The following is a 20,032-nucleotide window of genomic DNA, read 5'->3' as shown; positions in this document are numbered from 1 at the left end:
TTTTGTATATGATATTAATAACAGAGCACTATGTGAAATTCCTGACCATTCTAAATCCTAATAATAAAGATAATAAAACGCTTGTTGTGTGCACTGCTCCGTGGGGCCTGGTGTGTGGATGCCACTGAACACTGTAAGATAATACTTCATTAGAATGGAGTCTCTGCCCGAAGCCTTACGAAGAAAGCGCCGCGTGTGCCATGCCGCAGACGACTTTTCATTACAGCCGGCGCCGACAGAGGGAAGGCGTTCGGGGAGATTAGTCGCCGCAAAGACGAGGCGATTAGTCGCCAGGCAACTAAATCTCCCCGAATCGCCAGGTGTGCCCTTACCCTAAAGAGGAGACTCCTGACAGATTAGCTTGCATTGTCTGTGTCCCTTGAGGCAGAGGTGAATTACATGAAAGTGTTTCACAGCAACTATGGTAAAAAAAAGGCTCAACACAGTACTCACATTACTTGAACATTATATGCATGATATCGAATTTTTCTAATATTACCATTAAAATATTTTTAAAATGATAAAGAAGTGTGACTCCCCCATTAATGGAAAACCCTGCCCTTGAGCATCTTAAGTCTCTTCAAAATAGATCCCATAAAACACATTTAAAATACTTTTATATAAAGCCTTTTCATGAAAAACATACTTTCTAGAAGCATGTGCCACTGGATAACCCCATTGGCTCATAGAAAGCACTTTACTCTCATACAAACCAAAGCCACACATACCTGCTAGCTTACATCAGCCAATGATTGGACAGAGCTTTTACTCCAATACTTCTTCCCGTTGCACTTAGAACCTGCATTATTTCCTGTCAGGTGATCAGTGATTGATGCACAGAATATAACAATTTATGGATATTTATATGCAAACTTTGTAAAAATGTTTGCTGACTATTGGTGTGTGTGTGTATACAGTACAACTATGGCTAGTGGTCTTCTGATATGTTTTTGCATCAGATCCATTGAAGTCTGTGTCTGGAAAGGTAGTTGGCCATGGGCCAACTTCTTCTTCGGTTCTTCAGTCCACCAGATTGTAGGATTGTTAGTCTAAACAGCCCCTTGACTGACCATGCATGGGCTTGTGGTTCTGCGGTGTAGATGAGATTAGTCAACCAATCTTGGGCATGTATTGGCAGCTTAGGAAGTATGGCAAACAGAATCCAGTGGGAGGTTACATGGAATGTAAAATGTATATATTGGGTTTTGTTTCTTCATTAGAAATGTGTGTTGTTTAATGTGTATTCCTGAGTGCCATAAGTACATTTCTGCTTGTTTATTTCCAGGAATCTCCACAGTTTGTTTCCACAAATGAAGCCCCCTACTGAGTAGATCGTCATCCACTAAGAATGGCCCCCATTGTACAGGAGATGAGGGGAAGCCCAAGTAATGGCTTGAGTGGGGAACAAGCAGAGTTCATGGCATGGAGCGGCCTGGCTGCTGTGTCAACCATCATCTTCATATCCATTCTACTTTTCCTTTGTTCCAGCTGTTACAGGCAAGGCAGACACCTTACTCATATATTGATGGGTCAGATACATGTTTCAAAGAGCAAAAAATATGTGTTGCAAGCAGCAAGATGTACCATGGAAAAGAGTAAAACAATGGCAAAATACAATTTGGTTTCTTGGATGTCAAGTGTGAAAACCTCCTACTGCCATCAGCTGGAGAACACTGACTTTGGTATCTATAGAGCAGAACACTGCAAGCTGTAGATGCCTTTCCATAATTGAGAAGCACCTATAACCAAAATATTGTTTTTCGCACTGGAGGTGCAAGCTAACACAAGGGGAAAACAATAAAATAAAAAAATATGCGCATGTGTGGGACACATTATGGCGGCCGGGATCTTGGTCGGTGGGGGCGGCACAGTCCATGATGGTATTATGTTCTTCAGAAAATTCTATTGTTTCCTCATACAAAGTGAGGCTCTGATAGCCCACACGTCCAATGGGGATAACATATATAGTGATAGGTGCCCTATATTATAGAGTATACTATACTATATAATACATTATATGCTAATAAAACCAATATCATTGATTAGCTTTTTTTTTTTTTAAGCTGCAGGTAGAACTAGGAATGCAAGTAGAACTGCAAAATCTGAATGTGTTTACATTTATCAGGTCAAATATGTAACACGCTATACATCTGGTTTCCATCGACAGGGAAAAGAAAAAGAAACATCAGAATGGGGACCATGAGAATCTGATGACAGCGGTAAAGTATATTATAAATCCATGGTCTTTTGTGCATGTTACTATTAAATTGGCTTTTGATTTCTTTATTCTTTTTTAAAACTGTAGCCGTCTGATAAGGAAACCTACAGCCACTCCGTTACAAGCCTGGGGACTGAGGCAGCGACGAGTAGTTACAGAAATGGTGCAGTGAGTAATGGCAATGGTGAGTAACGTCATGGACAAAGTGGTGTACATTGGGACATCTATGTTTGCCAACATTTATATTTCCATTCTGAGGACATAACCCAGTGTATAAAGAGACATTGATTGTACATGTTCTTCTTAGACACCTCAATCAGAATATGTTGAACATTATAAGGGGGTTATTTATCAAGGTCCGAATTTATCTCAGTATTTCTAAGTTAGAAATCCGAGCAACTCCGATTGCCCAAATGGACCTTATTTATGAAGAAAAAAGCCCCAAAAAATAGGGTCGGGCAAAATTCTGAGCTCTCCCCGAAAACGCAGAATAGTTCGGAGTTTTGCGCAAAAACTAAGAATTTTTTCGGAGTTTTTTGTGCAGAGACCACAAACTCATTGGATATTGGTACGGACATCAGCGCAGACACTGGGACCTTCCCCATTGACTTATACAGGACCTTGAGAGCTTTTAGATGCCGGGGATTCGGAGTTTAATAAATCTCAAACAATTCGTAGTTTCTTTTTCCTCCGAAAACTACGAATTATTCGAGGTTCGGAAATTCAGTGCTTGAGAAATAACCCCCTAAGTGTGAGCGTGTAACAAATGATTGTTGTAGTCAAGGAATTCAGCTCTTCTCCCCCATTTGACTACTACAAAACTGCAATTTCCATAAAGTGACACCAACCTTAATATAGAGAGACTGGTTGCTAAGAGGGGCATAGTATGGAGTTATACGGAATGCAGAGATAAAAATCACCAGCACTCTAACACAAGTGACGTGCCACGTGAGCTTACATATTATGCCCAAAGTGTGGTACTAACAATCATTTTTTTTGTAATAATTATTTTTAAAGGCAAACTGTGCGCTTGCAATTTTTCTTTCTTTGTTATCCAGAAACCCATTATCCGCAAAGCTCCAAATTACAGAAAGGCAGTATCCCATTTTATCCAAATAATCCAATTTTTAAAAATTATTTCCTTTTTTCTCTGTAATAATAAAACAGTAGCTTGTACTTGATCCATACTAAGATATAATTAATCCTTATTGGAAGTAAAATTAGCCGATTGGGTTTATTTAATGTCTTTGATTTTCTAGTAGACTTAAGCATGAAAATCCATATTATAGAAAGATCCGTTAACCGGACCTGGTCCCAAGCATTCTAGATAACAGGTCCCAAAACTGTATAGAGTTAACTTGATTTATTTTAGAAATACAGAATTCTAAATTCTCTCTAGAAAGTTTCTTATTTCCGTGATATTAAAATATAAAATAAAAGTTTTAGAACCCTTTTTCTTTAATATACAGGTATGGGACCTGTTATCCAGAATGCTTGGGACCTGGGGTATTCCGTATAATGGATCTCTCCGTAATTTGGATCGTCATACTTGAAAATCATTGAAACATTTAATAAACCCAATAGGCTGGTTTGCTTCCAATAAAGATAAATTATAAATTAGTTTGGATCAAGTACAAGCTACTGTTTTATTATTATTGATAAAAAGGAAATAATTTTTAAAAAATTTGGATTATTTGGATAAACTGCAGTCTATGGGAGGCGACCATCCTGTAATTAGCAGCTTTCTGGATAATGGGTTTCTGGATAACTGATCCTATACCTGTATAAACATGATTTAGACAGTATTACATTTCTGGTGCTGCAGTATTGATCGTGCTAATTGATTTAAAACAAATGTTGCTCTTCCTGCAGTTTCAGAAGACAGCAGTGCTGCCTGTATTCAGCCATATGAAGATGTCCAGGGCTCTCTCCCTGACCTATGTGACCTTCACGACTGCACAGGGAAATCAACAAGGTGCCACCAAAGCCGAGAGCTGCCTAGAATCCCCCCTAACAGTAACCTAGAGACCATGCTCCCAGCACAAGGCGATGACAATGATATACCTCTTGGGAATGAAGAGACATATGAGTTGTTGAAGGAGAGCTCCTCTCATGAGAACATTATTGAGGATTCTCTGTATGAAACTGTAAAAGAAATAAAGGCTGTTAATGCGCTGACCCATAAAGAAGAAAGAGATAGATCATTGGATGTTGTTGACCACCCTGTAAGTCCTAAGAAACTAGAATTTAAAATAGAGGCTGGAGCAGAATACGCTTCTGTGGATCACAACAGGAAAAGCCGACACAGCATCAACACGCAAAGTGCCGACAGCACCCCAACTTCCCAAGAAGAGGACATTCCTCCTCCACTGCCCAAGAAACTATTAGATGAAAATGTGCAAAGCAAGGAAACAGAAGCAGCACCAGGAGCCTCAGAGGAAAATCTAGCGGGAGCTTGTCATGATGATAAAGTAGGTTTATTGAAAATTTACATTAAAAAAAAATTTATCTCTGCTGAGATGGTCTGCAGCTACTGGGATACAACTGATGTTAATGCAACGTGCCAGTCATGATTAGATTTATGCAAAATATGATGTATGTGAAACAGGAAGAAGATAATGTGTAGGCGGGCACAGTCAGATCATAGAAGATTATGTGTAGGCATGCACAGTCAGAGGATAGAAGATTATGTGTAGGCATGCACAGTCAGAGGATAGAAGATTATGTGTAGGCATGCACAGTCAGAGGATAGAAGATTATGTGTAGGCATGCACAGTCAGAGGATAGAAGATTATGTGTAGGCATGCACAGTCAGAGGATAGAAGATTATGGGGCAAATTTACAAACCTCCGAAAATTTGCCAGCGACGGCTTCTCTCACATAGCAACACTGCGCCAGGCGTAGATTCACCAGGGCAACTCACAACAATTCACTAAAATCCGAAGTTGCGTCCAGGGTGCCGAACTAGTTGCGCTAGCGTTACTGCGCCAAGCAAAGCGTTGGCGTATTTGCCTAAAGCAGGAAATAAAGTTGAATGGACGTATATTTATCTATCTATCTCTTTCACCAGAGCGAAACTTCGGAGTGCGAAGTAGCACTGGAGTCTATCTCCTTCGCTAGCGAAGTTAGTCACTTCGCCATTTAGTAAATTTGCCCCTATGTCAGGGATCCCCAACTTTTTGAACTCGTGAGCAACATTCAGAAGTAAAGGAGTTGGAGAGCAACACCAGCATGAAAATGTTCTTGGGCTGCCAAATACGGGCTGTGATTGGCCATTTGGTAGCCCCTATGTGAATTGTCAACCTACATTGAGGCTCTGTTTGGTAGTACGCCTGTTTTTTTTTTTTTATACAACCAAAACTTGCCTGGAACTTCAAGCCTGGAATTTAAAAATAATTACCTGCTTTGAGGCCACTGGGAGCAACATCCAAGGGGTTGGAGAGTAACATGTTACTCACAAGCTACTGGTTGGGGATCACTAATCTATGTGTAGGCATGCACAGTCAGATCATAGAAGACACTGAACATCGAAAAAGTACTACTATGTGCAAGGTTTATATTAGCAGGAATGGTTGCTTTATCAGAGGTACCAAATTTATCAAATTTTACCACGTTCCATGATACAACATAATTTTAAAAGGAAAACAGATGATCTACAGCCCTGCTCCAGTTGTGGATTTTGGGAGGGGGATCTTCCATCTGTGGAGAATTCATTTCCTAGCACAGATTAACAGAGGTCTGTGTGGAGTGTTTTTTGCATAATTAGATCAAGGGTATTCAGGATTAGAGAAGAATATTTTTGTTTTTCTACTGTGCCATTGATATTCTCCTTTCCATTTCTTCTTCCTCTTCAGAGACAAAGTTCTGTATCCTACAAATCTCGAGAAGAAGATCCATGTCTTACAGAAGAGGATGTAAGTACTTAGACGGGCGTAACTACCGGGGGAGCAGGGGGTGCAAATGGGCCAGGGCCCCCCCCCCGGAAGATCGTGCGCGCTGCAGCCGGCTGGAGTCGGCTGCAGCGGCACAGAAAAATCACGCACACGAGTTACGTTACTGTACTTTGAGTTTAATCGAAAATGCTCTGTGTAAATTAAGATACAATACCAGTGTGCCATTACATAGTTATTGTGGGTTTCTAAAATACCTCCAAATGACCCCATTGTATATAAGATGAATAGACAGACAGACAGATTTGTTGCCATTGGAAACTGCCCAGGTGCAGATTTGCCCAGTGTTGATACATGAGCTCGACTGTGATTTACTTGTATAACTTATTTATCTGAATAGTCATACAGGTATTCCATTCCAGGCTGCCCTTGTGTGTGTTTTTCCCCACGTGTATGTTTTACAAAGGGCTTCTGAATTATTTCACTGAACACCAGAATTCCAGTTGCCCCCAAATATATCTGGTGTTATAACGTGAACACGTTTATGGGCAGACACTCTATGAACTAGTAGTACAGGTATTGGATCTTTTATCTGGAAACCTGTTATCCAGAAATGTCTGAATTACGGAAAAGGCTAGACTCCATTTTATCCAAATAATCCAAATTTTATAATCAATTTCCTTTTTCTTTAATTAGTGGTGCTTGCGAAGCAAAGCATCACTACTGTTATCTTGCAAACTTATTTTTATTCTTCTTCCGTATGAAAGTTTGGCGCGTAACTAGTCCCGCACCGTTTGTCCTAGACCCATGAATGAGGTGTCAAATCGTGCGGCTTAATCGGGAATGGGGTGGTATGACTTTTCTAAGGGGTGGGTGGTTAATTGCCCCTTGCGGGGGCAATTAACCACCCCGAAAAGTCCCATAGATTAACATTGAGGCCAACTTTTGACGGATTCTAGCGCAGAGAGGGAATCTTGTAGAAACGTTAAATTTACCACATTTGAAGAGGTTTGCGACCTGTGTCAGATGATACCCCACACGAGGGTATAAGTTTTACCCCCGGGGCAGGAGAGGTCCCCAAATTTGCCCCATTGACTTATAATGGGGAATTTATCGAATAATTAGTTTGTCGCAGACCCATGAATGAGGTGTCAAACCGTTCAGCTTATTCGGGAATGGGGTGTTGTGACTTTTCTGTCCTATTTTGGGGACCCAAAAAAGTGAGCGGAGCCGCAAACAACCAATCAGATTTTCCCTATTGACTTCAATGAGAAAATGTAAACAGCTGTAATTCTCACAGTAATAAAGCCAGAGCTCCCAAACTTGGCACCGTGGGTCACTGGGTGACTGCAGCCAAAATTTACAAAAAGTGGGCGGAGTCTACAACAGCCAATCAAATTTCAGCCATTCAATTAAATAGGAAAATTTTAAACTGCTGCCGCTCTTAGACGGTTAATGGCAGGGTCCTCAAACTTGGCACAGTTGGTCACTGGGGGACTGGGATTAAAATTAAGAAAAGTGGGTGGAGCCAAAACCAACCAATCAGATTTCTTTGATTGGTTTTAATGGGAAAAATTAAGAAGGCTGCCATTCTCTCAGTATTGATGTCAGGGACCTTGAATATCACAAATGTGGTCGCTGGGGGTTTCCACTTCAAGTTTAGAAAAAGTGGGCGGAGCCACCAACAACCAATCAAATTTCATTCATTGATTTTCAATAGAAAAAAATAGAAATGCTGCCATTTTTACACATTAAATGACAGCATTCCCAAACTTTGGTATGTTAGTCACTGAGTGACTGTGGTTCACAATTAGGAAAAAAAGGGGCGGGGCAACAACAGCCAATCAGATTTGGGCCTGAGTTTTGCCACGGCAAGCACCACTCACATTTTCTTCAGGAAATGTACCTCTCTAGTATTAAAACAGTATTGTGTACTTGATCCCAACTAAGTTATAATTAATCCTTATTGGAAGCAAAACCAGCACTTGATCCCAACTAAGTTATAATTAATCCTTATTGGAAGCAAAACCAGCCTATTGGGTTTATTTAATGTTTAAATGATTTTCTAGAAGACTTAAGGTATGAATATATTCCAGACTTAAGGTATGAATATATTTCCATATTACGGAAAGATCAGTTATCTGGAAAGCAATAGATGCCAAGCATTCTGGATAACAGGTCCCACAACTGTATAATAAACTGATTCAAATAACTAGTATTAACTGAGTGCGTGTCTAGGGACTGCAAGAAACACCCTCATATGGACATGACACAGTACAATTTATAGGGTTTGTGCACAATATACTTTATATTACAGGTATGGGACCTGTTATCCAGAATGCTCGGGACCTGGGGTTTTCCGGATAACTGATCTTTCCGTAATTTGGATCTTCATGCCTTAAATCTACTAGAAATTCAGTTAAACATAAAATAAACACAATAGGCTGGATTTGCTTCTAATAAGGATTAATAATATCTTAGTTGGGATCAAGTACAAGCTACTGTTTTATTATTACAGAGAAAAAGGAAATCATTTTTAAAAATCTGGATTATTTGGATAAAATGGAGTCTATGGGAGACAGCCATTCCGTAATTCGGAGCTTTCTGGATATCGGGTTTCCGGATAAGGGATCCTATACCAGTACTCTCAAAAGTATTTCTACTCTTAAGCTTTGAATACAAATATATAAAATATTATCAAAAGTCCCAGTGCTCTTTGCCTACTTGTTTTACAGTCCAGATTTAAAGCAATAAAAAGCTTAGTATGCTGCTGCGCTTAGAGTACGGGGAATGTTAAGTATTTCTATCGCTCCCTGAACCAGTGGAGCTAACACTCTTAATTTCCCGCCCACAGCTATAGAAGCCCTAACACAGAGGGGTCGGTTTTCGCTAAAAGTCATGTTAGTAAATTTAGGAACTAGGGATGCACCGGATCCACTATTTTGGATTCGGCCGAACCCCCCGAATCCTTTACAAAAAATTCTGCCGAATACCGAATCGAATCCTAATTTGTGGGAAGGGGAAAACATTTTTTACTTCCTTGTTTTGTGACAAAAAGTCACACAATTTCCCTCCCTGCCCCTAATTTGCATATTTGGATTCAGTTCAGCCTGGCAGAAGGATTCAGCCGAATCCTGCTGAAAAAGGCCGAATCCCGAACTGAATACTGGATTCAGTGAATCCCTATTAGGAACAACCAGGTGCAAATCTGGTTTCACATTCCATGTTATTGTCACTTATTTTTATTCTGTTTCTGGTTCAGATTTCAGCCATGTATTCTACAGTGTCTAAAACTGGACAGTCCTTCGACCTTCAGGAGGAATTCTCCCACTATGCTCACATTCAGGACACATCCCCAAGCACTTGCAACGGTATTTATTCCACTGATAGAGACCTGGATAAAAGCCCGGATATCACGGCCGGGCCCCATGAAATGGACAAAGTAAACGGAGGGCCTGATCCAGAATACGAAGCCATTGCTCATATGAGCAGAGAAGAGGAGAGGACTATGTTATACCCCAATGCTGGACAAGCAGCTCATGGAGAGAGTGACTATCAAAGTATTGGGGAATTGCTACAAAACAGGGATTTCACAAGGCTTTAAGTGGGGGGGGGTTACATTTTTTCTCTTCCAGCTTGAATAGCACATGTCTGTGATGATGGAGCCTTTTGTACTGTTTCTCATTGCAGAGTGAGGACATGGAGAAAGCACTCATCTTCTTACTGCTGCCTTCCACGCCCACAAAGAGGCCTTTTCATATCAGCCTTAAAGAACACGGCATTAAACACAATATGAATGATTGCCAAATGGGAACTGATCTTGAATTCAGGCAGCTTCTAGGTAGTTTTTTTTTATTTATTTTTTTTTAAATAACTCTTCAGTAAATGACACATTCTGCAGCTGTACTGTGTGTATACAAATAATCAACAGTATTGATAATTATACCGAGGAATCAAGCTAATGTTCCCAGCAGGATTAAATGTACATTATGTAGAATACCATTGGATATGCCACAAAGTGTTTTTTTTCCTGAAAAGCAAGTTGTATAGCAGTGACTGCAATGGCTGCATTGTAAAAATGAATTATGCAATAGATTTACTCTGGAGACTGATGCCACAGTAAATGGGATCAATTCACGCCTGTGTGCAGCTGCTCCGTTTTATACTCTGTCCTTATAATCGAGGTATTACATTGTTTTAACCCAGTTAATGTGGAGGTCATGTCAGGCAATAGAAAATCTGCATTCTAGCGAGAGTATTAACCCATTATGCAAACTGTAGTTGGCGTAGCTTTTTGCCATTAGGCTGGCACAAATTAATTCATACAGTTGGACTGATTTAAAACCAGACTTTGTGGTCATGTCGGTACTTTTAAAGTAATCAGTTGATCCGGTGCAGTTTGTTTCTGCTACACCTGCAGAACAGGAGGTATTTTATTTGTTCCACCATAGAGTTAGTAATAGTGCAATACATAACACTGAAGCTTGAGAGACCCCAGCACATTACTATAGGCATTGGACATGGGGTTGGTATGAGATTATACAAAGCTAAAAGTGTCACCCACAATACAAGTGGCGATACACTTCACACTGAGGAGGCCCGAACTGGAAAAGTTAGGCAGGGGTAAGCTGCCTTATATATCCGATTTTTTATCTATATAAATTAGGGATGCACCAAATCCAGGATTCGGTTCTGGATTCGGCCAGGATTCGGCCAAATCCTTCTGCCCAGCCGAACCAAATCCTAATTTGCCTATGCAAATTAGGGTTCAGTTCAGTATTTCGACCAAATCCAAAATAGTGGATTCAGTGCATCCCTAATATAAATTAAGTAGGGATGCACCAAATCCACTATTTTGGATTTGGCCGAACCCCCGAATCCTTCACCAAATATGAACCGAATCCTAATTTGCATATGCAAATTAGGGATGGGAAGGGGAAACATTGCAGCGGAGGAGACCAAGCAGGGGGGCGGAGCTGTGATGTCAGGGGGCGGGTGCCGTGCCATAGGTGGGCGTACCTGTGAAGTCAGTGGGCGGGGCTATGGCTCACAATGTCAATCAAGGGAATCGGGCAGCCCTTCAAAATACCGGGCTGTCCGAGTCAAACCTGGACAAGCGGCAACCCTATACCTGCTCCTAATTTGCATATGCAAATTAGGATTATGATTTGGTTCAGCCGGGTAGAAGGATTCGGTCGAATCAGAATCCTGCTGAAAAAGGCTGAATTCTGGATTCGGTGCATCCCTAAAATGAAGACTCTGGGTTAGAACAGCCAACTTGCACTGGGACTCTAAGCTGCAGGCAAAAGGGTCCCTACAGCTCAAACAGCAGACAAGGGCTGCGAAAATTCATTAGTGACCTCTTTTACATCAAACCTCCTAATTGTTCTTCCCCCCAACTTCTGCTGCCTGGAGTAATAGTAGGGGGTTAAAGTTTAGAAGCAAGGAAGCACATAACCACACAGCAGGCATTATACCAGTTTGCTTAATTCCTAGTGTTCTGCTAGACATCTATATAAATAAATGATGAGGAGGATGATGATGAGGCGGGGGGGTAAGCAGGGCTAGAGACGTGAGGCAGCAAGAAAACTAGGGAGAAACAGACAAAAGCAATAGAGAGAGACACACAAACAAAATGATGGAGAAGTTGCCTTACTATACAGCAGAATAATGCAAATAAATAAACTGAATAGATTGTGGAGAGGTGTATGATTGCAGAAGAACAATGCTAGTAGCCTCAGTGAGACATTTTTAAAACTGGCTGTTTTATCTACAGGCTCTGCTGCCCTCTAGTGGCCAATATGTAGAACCCTACCTTGTTTCATTTTTATTCCAGTCCAATTGACTAAAGTATAGAAGCAGCCTCAGGAGCATCCCAGTTTGGTTCTGATTAGGGTGGCCATCTGGCCGCTATTTTACTGGCCTGGCCGGTTAAAATGATGGCTGATCCCAATGTTATTAGAAAAAAAGATAACTATATAGGAAGTCTGGTATTTTTTTTCAGGAAAGGAGGCGACCTTAGTTCCGATATGACCAGTCAAAGCAGTATTTTTGAGGATATTTTTCAGCATTACTTGGAAGACAAAAAGCAGAATTTGTAATGCCGTGTTATTTTTTCAAATTTTGAGACCAAATTATAACAATGTGTATAATTTTTATTGCAATTAAAAACTTCCAGTGGAACACTATAAAGATGGACATTTCATTGGTACAGTACATTGTGTTTATTAAATTGTGCTCATTTATTAGGGCTTTGCTAATGAGTAGTACCGACCTAAAAAAACAGTGCCTCCAAATTGCTCATTTGTAACTATTAACAGGGCCCTGTACAACAATAGTGATTTCTGGGCAACTATAGTTTAATTTGGGGGGGCAGGATTGGTACTACTGTGTCCTGTGTCTGTCACCCAGTGTTGCCCTGTATTATGTACTTCTAGCAGACCACAAGATTCACACCCAGGCTTTAGATCCCCAGCACAGCGCTTAATCCAACTACTGTTAATACAATCTGCTATAAAATAAGTGTAAGTAGGGCAAAACCTATACCTACTATACTGCACTCCTGCTGTATATAAAGCTGTGCTGTAACATTTTATTAATTCAGAAGTACAGGAATTACTTTTGTCCAAAAATGTATGTGATATTTACGGCCCTCACGCTGTTGTGAAGAACAGACTTCTTTAAGTAGGCTGGGAGTTGTAGCAGACAACATACACAGGAATTCTGTAGATGTGACATCCCTGTCTTAAAGGGGGTTGTTCACCTTCAAACATGTTTTCCAGTTCAGTTGATTTCAGATTGTTCACCAGAAATAAAGACTTTTTCCAATTACTTTCTATTTGTGACAGTTTTTCTAATATTGAAGAGTAAAGTTTCATTTTTCACCTAAAGCAGCTCCGGGAGGGGGAGTCGCTGACTCTTAACTGCTTTAAATTGATTCGTTTGAGGTGAGTCAAAAGTGCAGCTATGAGGTGGGTCTTATAACTCTGACTATTCTATTGTATACACTCAGGAAAAGAACTGACTCCGCACATTTGCCTTTTCAGTATCTGTTACAACTATGCTGGTACCATTATTTAAAGAAGACACGTTCTCAACCCACATCTTTTTACAATTTATATACTTTAAAATATTTTGGAGGTTAGACTTAACCTCTGCCACAATGTGCTCCTCATGTTCTATCTTTACCTTCCTGGTTGCTGTTTTACAACATTTATTACAGTGTTTATATTCATTAAATGCAGCTTCTGTCCCCACAGACTTGTAGTTTTTAAATGCCTTTCTCTTCTTTCCTATTAACTTATTTACTTCTATATTAAACCACATAGGGTGGTTCTTAGTGCTTCTTCATTTACTTTGTAAGGGAATAAAAAGTGAACAGTAACAATTTTAGATAATTTGAAATGACAACCATTTCTCTTCATTTCTGTGTTATTAGCAGAAAATATAATGCCCCAATCTATGCTCTGAAGGGCAGCCCTTAAGGAGCTAAAATTTAGAAATTCAGGGTTTTTGTTGCCCCAGTGTAGATTTGTTTTTTGCACCAAACACTAAATGAGATCATATTATGGTCACTATTACCCAGGGGTTCAGTTACATGCACACTTGCTATACATTCTGGGTCATTAGAGATGACTAGATCTAGCACAGCATTTTTTGGCCACATACACTTTTGTGGCCATGCCCTTTAGACTCCACTCATTTTCCTGTGTCCTTTCGCTGAATTTTCTCGAAACCCAAACCATAACAGTGGGGGGAAACATTTGCTTAAAGTCTAATAACTCGGGACAGCGTGATATTAATATTATAAATGAAGTAAGCCAAGAGATGACTGGCTACTGTGTATGGGTTATGAGACATGGCATCAGTTACTAAATTTCTGCACAAAAGCAGAAATTGATGGAACATGAAAGCTATATACTGGATAAATTAATGTTAGTTTCTATACTTTTGCGAATGAGAGAGATTTGTTTTTTGAATTTAGTTCTTTCAGGGCACAATATGCAATAAAACAAAGAGGGTATTGGCACCAAAACAACATAATATTGTATGTATCCGTGAGCTCAGGCACTTCAAACTTGTATCTTCCCAAGCACTGCCTCACTCAATTGCCCTGCCAAAAAGCAGGTATGTGGAGCTTTAGGCCTGGAGCACTGTGTAACCTTTAAGAGGGAAACCCATACAGAATCTGCATTAGTGATGTGCAAAATTCATGTATATCTCACTGCATGCACCCTTTCTGCTTGTTAGACAGCAATGCCATGTTATAATGAGGCAGCGGTACTATAACTGCAATCCCACTGCATCAGCCCAATAATTATATAAACATAGTAATTTAGGTTAATAAAAGACACCCGTCCATTCTTTTGAAGTGAAACCTGAGTAACTTCTAGTTGATATAAAAGGAGAAAAACACCATAAAGCCACTCCAGTTTGCTTAAAAATATTCTTTCCTGGCAATTCCATGTATATTACCCCCAGAACTCACATCAGGATGACACCATGGCAATTCCATATGTCCACTTGCCCCTTTTGTGATGGGGTGGGTCTATAAAAAGAAGGGGGGAGCCTGGGGTGGATGGGTGCGGGGGTCCAGGATGGGTGGTGGTCAAGTTTTCCTTGATTTGTCCATCACTAATAACCTCTGGGAACTGCTGCACATCTGTGTTACATGGAGTTGGCCAACTTCTGCCACCTGTTACATTCCACAATTCTTCTGCATTTCTTGGTTTTGCCTCAAACAGCATTTTTGGTGTCACCCAAAGAAAAAGGAAATCATTTTTTAAAATTTGGATTATTTGGAGTCTATGGGGGATGGCCTTTCCAAATTCAGAATAATATATGGACAAAATTGGAATTGAGCCTGAGATTAATAATCAAATTGAATACTTTCAGATGATAATCCGTCTAGGAAAGCCCACAGGGGTTGCCATGAGAAAGAACCCAAATAGCGGAGCTAAAAAGTAAAATTCCAGGAGCGTTATTAAAACATCCCTTAATTAGAAGGATTTCTAGGTGCAGGCATGATTGGTGCTCATTGTATGCCATTCAGTGGGGAAATGTATGTGACTGCCTCATATCAACTGAAATTTTTCCCCAGTCAGAGTACAGTATATTGTAATGGTAGGTAAACAAACAAGCTGGAATGTGAAATACTTAATGGCATTGTTGGGTCTAATATAGTTACCGTAGCAAAACCCACAGCACTATACAATCAGCAGTTACTTTTTAGTAGCCTCGTTTGTATAGATTAATGGAAGAACACATCTGATTTGGTTGTTGGATTACAAGACCGGGGAAATGTCTGTATCCCTCGCACTGCCAATTGCTCCCAGCTGCTTTGCATTATTGGGCAGTGCAGCTCATTCTCCCAGCAGAGATTATCTAAGGGATCTTACACATGGCATTTGTTTCTGCATTTTTCAAATGCACGCTGAGCAAGAAAGAAAACGCATATATATTGCGATTAAACGCTTTTTTTCAGTTCCAAATGCAACCCTCTATTCTATTGACAGCAGAAAATGCAGCATAATGCGTCTAAGCAAATGGACTACAATTCAAACGGAGTAAAACGCAACTCAGAATGTTCATGAGGACAGCCAGGCACAATATAATGGAATCAATTAGCAAATGTGTTTTTTTGCACTCAAAGCTGCATTATAATGCACATTAAACGCATTAAAGGGCACCTATCACAGCCAAAATCAAACACATATTAACAATCTGACCAGTACAAGCTAAACACGTTTAATCAAACTACATATATAGTTTTTTGAAAAAACTGCAGGTTTAAAAAAAATCCCTTACTTTGTCAAATGGGTTCTTTCACTGAGGGAGGCCATATTGAGACTCTAACAGAGACTCTAATGTGCAAATTTCAGGAGCATGCTCAGATTGTAACACTGCTTTGAGTATTCTACCCAGAATGCCTTGTTTAAGTAAACTCCTCCACTAGAAGTATCAGGAGATTTCCCTATCTTGTCCCCTGCTGGTGATGTCATTATGCAAATGAAGGGCACACACTAACTTCCAGCAGGTGGCAGCACTACTGAACAGCAGCTAACACAGAGGTTTGGCTGATTTGAAAATAGCTTAGAAGGGTTGATAAGCAACAAGGAATTTGAACTGAGCATGTGCGAGATTTCAGAGCTGCAGTTGGCTGGGAAGATATAGGTAGGAGGAGCCAGTGAAATCCAAGATGGCTGCCTCAGCTAGAACTGCAGGGGAGATAGGGGAGATCTTGCAGAAGGAATAGTGAGCTGATCATTTACATTATACAAACAATTCTAACTGTTTTAAAAATCGGATTTCTTGAACTTTCACATAGTGTATTTACTTAGTAAATGATTTTGGTCATGATTGGTGCCCTTTAAGGGAGAAGGAAAGTCGTTTCACACTTGGGGGTGCCAAATGTTAGGTGAATGTATTTACTTACCTGAAACCCCGGGCCAGTGCTCCGATCAGCAGAAAACTGCACCGGGCCGGGGTTGTTCCAGTGAGCACCACGAAGCGATCCTCTTCCAGCTTCTCCTTGTTTCTCGCGGCTGCGCATGCGAATTACAATGAAAAGCTGAACTTTAACTAAAAAGTTAGCTATTTTGTTCAACTGCGCATGTGTCTGTCCTGGGAAATTTGAAGAAAGAATAAGCTGGAAGAGGATCGCTCAGTGGTGCTCACTGGTATAACCCCAGGCCTGTGCAGTTTTCTGCTGATAGGAGCACCGGCCCGAGGTTTCAGGTAAGTAAATACAATCACTTGGGGGTGCCTACCAACTTCAAGTGTGAAACAGCTTTCCTTCTCCTTTAAAACCGCCTGTGTGTAAGAGCCCTTTTATATACCCTGATCTATCATTATCCCTTGGCAGTTTTTAGGTTTATTTACCTTCTGGTCACCCTGCTGGTGCAGTTTTGCTTCTCTGCTTTAGCACCGTGGATCTACCCGGACCCAAAGAAGGTGAGCGGGGGGGGGGCGTAGCAAGCCACCTCAGGGCAGCAAAGGTGCCAGGATCACCAGAATAAAGCTGGCCATAGATGTTGAGATTTTTAAAAGATCCGATCCTCATTGTGAGACCACAATTTTCTCGGAACGATCGTACGAATTGACCATCAATAAATAAACTGCTGTACGTGAGTTATCCGCATTGTGCAAAACTGCACGTTATGTCTCATGTTACATGGAACAGAAAAAGGGAAAGACCAACAATTTCAAAATGTTCAAATTGTACACAATGTACAAAGTAGATCACGGAACAGGCCAAACTCATGTTTTATTGTGAACAAACAGTCCCTCCCAGTTGTAGCGCAGAAGTCAACTTCTCTTTATAACAGGGGTCCCCAACCACTGGGGTGCGGCCCAGAACCGAGCCACGGACAGTCCTGAACTAGGCCGCAGAACAATGAACGCGGTGCGTCAAATTTGACGCCGGCGCACCCAAATGGCCGAACCCTCCGATAAGCTCCCCGACCGCCTCTGATCCCCTCCCTTAAGGTGGCCATACACAGATAGATCCGCTCGTTTGGCAATGTCGCCTAATGAGCAGATCTCTCACCTATATGCCAATCTTGAGGTGGGCAACATCGGGCTGATCCGATCGTGAGCCCTAGGGCCCAATGATCGGATCCTAACATGGTAACGGGCAGTTGGATTGCGGGACTGCATCAACGAACAGATGCGGCCGCGATCCAACGGGATTTTTAGTCCCATCAGATCGAGATCTGGCCGACTTTCGCCCAGATCTCGATCGGGGAAGCCCGTTGGGGGGGGCCCATACACGGGCCAATAAGCTGCCGACTCGGTCTGTCGGCAGCTTTTATCGGCCCGTGTATGGCCACCTTTAGATATGTATGTGTACCAGATAGAGCTTAACATATTTTAGCCACTCAGCCTTGAGCCTTTAATCCACTCAGCCCTGATTTAAAAGATTAATTAGATTCCAAGTGCACAGATAATGGATTCCTGCTTACAAAACAGTTACAACAAGGAGTAAAGAGAGGAAGCATACTGGTAATCCAATTACTTCAACATGGAGTAGCTTTAAAGGGATTCTGTCTTGATTTTTATGATGTAGTTTTTATTTCTAAATTACACTGTTTACACTGCAAATAATTCACTCTACAATATAAAATAATGTCATTCCTGAACCAGTAAGTGTATTTTTTTTTAGTTGTAATATTGGTGTGTGTAGGCAGCCATCTCAGGTAATTTTGCCTGGTCATGTGCTTTCAGAAAGAGCCAGCACTTTAGGATGGAACTGCACTCTGGCAGGCTGTTGTTTCTTCTACTCAATGTAACTGAATGTGTCTCAGTGGGACCTGGATTTTACTATTGAGTGTTGTTCTTAGATCTACCAGGCAGCTGTTATCTTGTGTTAGGGAGCTGCTATCTGGTTACCTTCTCATTGTTCTGTTGTTAGGCTGCTGGGGGGGGGGGGAAGGGAGGGGTGAAATCACTCCAACTTGCAGTGCAGCAGTAAAGAGTGACTGAAGTTGATCAGAGCACAAGTCATATGACTGGGGGCAGCTGGGAGACTGATGACATGTCTAGCCCCATGTTAGATTTCAAAACTAAATGTAACATAATCTGTTTGCTCTTTTGAGAAATGGATTTCAGTGCAGAATTCTACTAAATGATGCATATGGGGTGCTGTTTGTTCCGAATACATTCTGTATACAAAACTATCCCTAATACACAGAATGAATGTCTCTCATGGTATATAAATATTTGTGACCATACACAGAAAAAAAAATATACAAAAGACTTTTTTCAATGAAAGAATGAGAACAAAATCTGGTTATTGCACAAAAGGATGTCATTATATCACAAACTCCATTCTGTACAGTTTAACAAGCAATCTGTCTCACAAATGTATAACCTCCATGTAATGGACGCACTTATGTGCAGAGTTACTTACAGAATGAATTATGTTAAAAAAAAAAAAACTTGGACATAATATATAATAGTGTAACTAACTAGTGCATGTCAATCTAGATTTGAATGACAAAATAGATATTTGTGACAAAAAGCAAGATTTTATAGTACAGGATTCATTCTTTCCACAAAATGAAAGGTCAGTTTCACAAAACAAATAAAATAACCATTCTGTGAAGCAATACTGTCAACCAATATGAACAAAGCTTATTGTCATATAACAAACAAGATGAAAAGTTTTTATTAAAACAACAGGCAAAAAGTAGGTTCATCATAAGCTTTATCCTTTGCTCTCATGTTGAAATGGGAAGCAAAGTGTCCCTTTAAGCAGTTATAAATGGTCAGTAGAGTATTGCTCAAAATTTTGTGTTATGGCTCATACTTGTACAATGCTTAAAGGTCTTTTTTATAAATATGTGTATCACGGTGGTACCTCTCAAAATTTACATTTTTGGGACAATTACTAGTGAATTTTTTTTTTTTTTTAAAGAAACCTCAAAGTTCAAATTGATTAAAAACGGTCCAATAGGATCAGCACAGCTCCCACTGACTTCTATAGGGGCTTGACAACTGTTTTACCTGGCGAATTTTTGCATTAGAGGTTTTCGTGGTTTTTACACCTAATAAATCTCACATTTTTAGAGCTTTTAAAGAGATACTGTCATGGGAAAAAAATTTTTTACAAAATGAATCCGTTAATAGTGCTGCTCCAGCAGAATTCTGCACTGAAATCCATTTCTCAAAAGAGCAAACAGATTTTTTTATATTCAATTTTGAAATCTGACATGGAGCTAGACATATTGTCAATTTCCCAGCTGCCCCAAGTTATGTGACTTGTGCTCTGATAAACTTCAATCACTCTTTACTGCTGTACTGCAAGTTAGAGTGATATCACCCCCCTCCCTTTTTCCCCCCAGCAGCCAAACAAAAGAACAATGGGAAGTTAACCAGATAACAGCTCCCTAACACAAGATAACAGCTGCCTGGTAGATCTAAG

General features: G+C 40.5%; 1 protein-coding gene across 6 annotated transcripts in view; it reads left to right on the top strand.

Annotated features, from left to right (window-relative positions):
* Positions 1-10,245, top strand: part of pag1.S (phosphoprotein membrane anchor with glycosphingolipid microdomains 1 S homeolog) — an 82,572-nt gene extending 72,327 nt beyond the window's left edge. For all 6 annotated transcript variants that reach the window (XM_018223824.2, XM_018223823.2, XM_018223822.2 and 3 more), the window contains 6 exons: positions 1,286-1,497; positions 2,168-2,219; positions 2,306-2,402; positions 4,091-4,689; positions 6,073-6,132; positions 9,371-10,245. In XM_018223824.2, the coding sequence (XP_018079313.1) occupies positions 1,349-1,497; positions 2,168-2,219; positions 2,306-2,402; positions 4,091-4,689; positions 6,073-6,132; positions 9,371-9,712 (1,299 nt within the window). In that variant the 5' untranslated portion in view covers positions 1,286-1,348 and the 3' untranslated portion in view covers positions 9,713-10,245. The remainder of the gene's footprint in view (positions 1-1,285; positions 1,498-2,167; positions 2,220-2,305; positions 2,403-4,090; positions 4,690-6,072; positions 6,133-9,370) is intronic.
* Positions 10,246-20,032: the final 9,787 nt, after the last annotated feature.

This window comes from Xenopus laevis, chromosome 6S (genome assembly GCF_017654675.1).
Source record: "Xenopus laevis strain J_2021 chromosome 6S, Xenopus_laevis_v10.1, whole genome shotgun sequence".
Classification (NCBI taxonomy): Eukaryota; Metazoa; Chordata; class Amphibia; order Anura; family Pipidae; genus Xenopus; species Xenopus laevis.
Note: the sequence above shows the minus strand (reverse complement) of the source record. Positions and strands in the feature narration are given on the sequence as shown.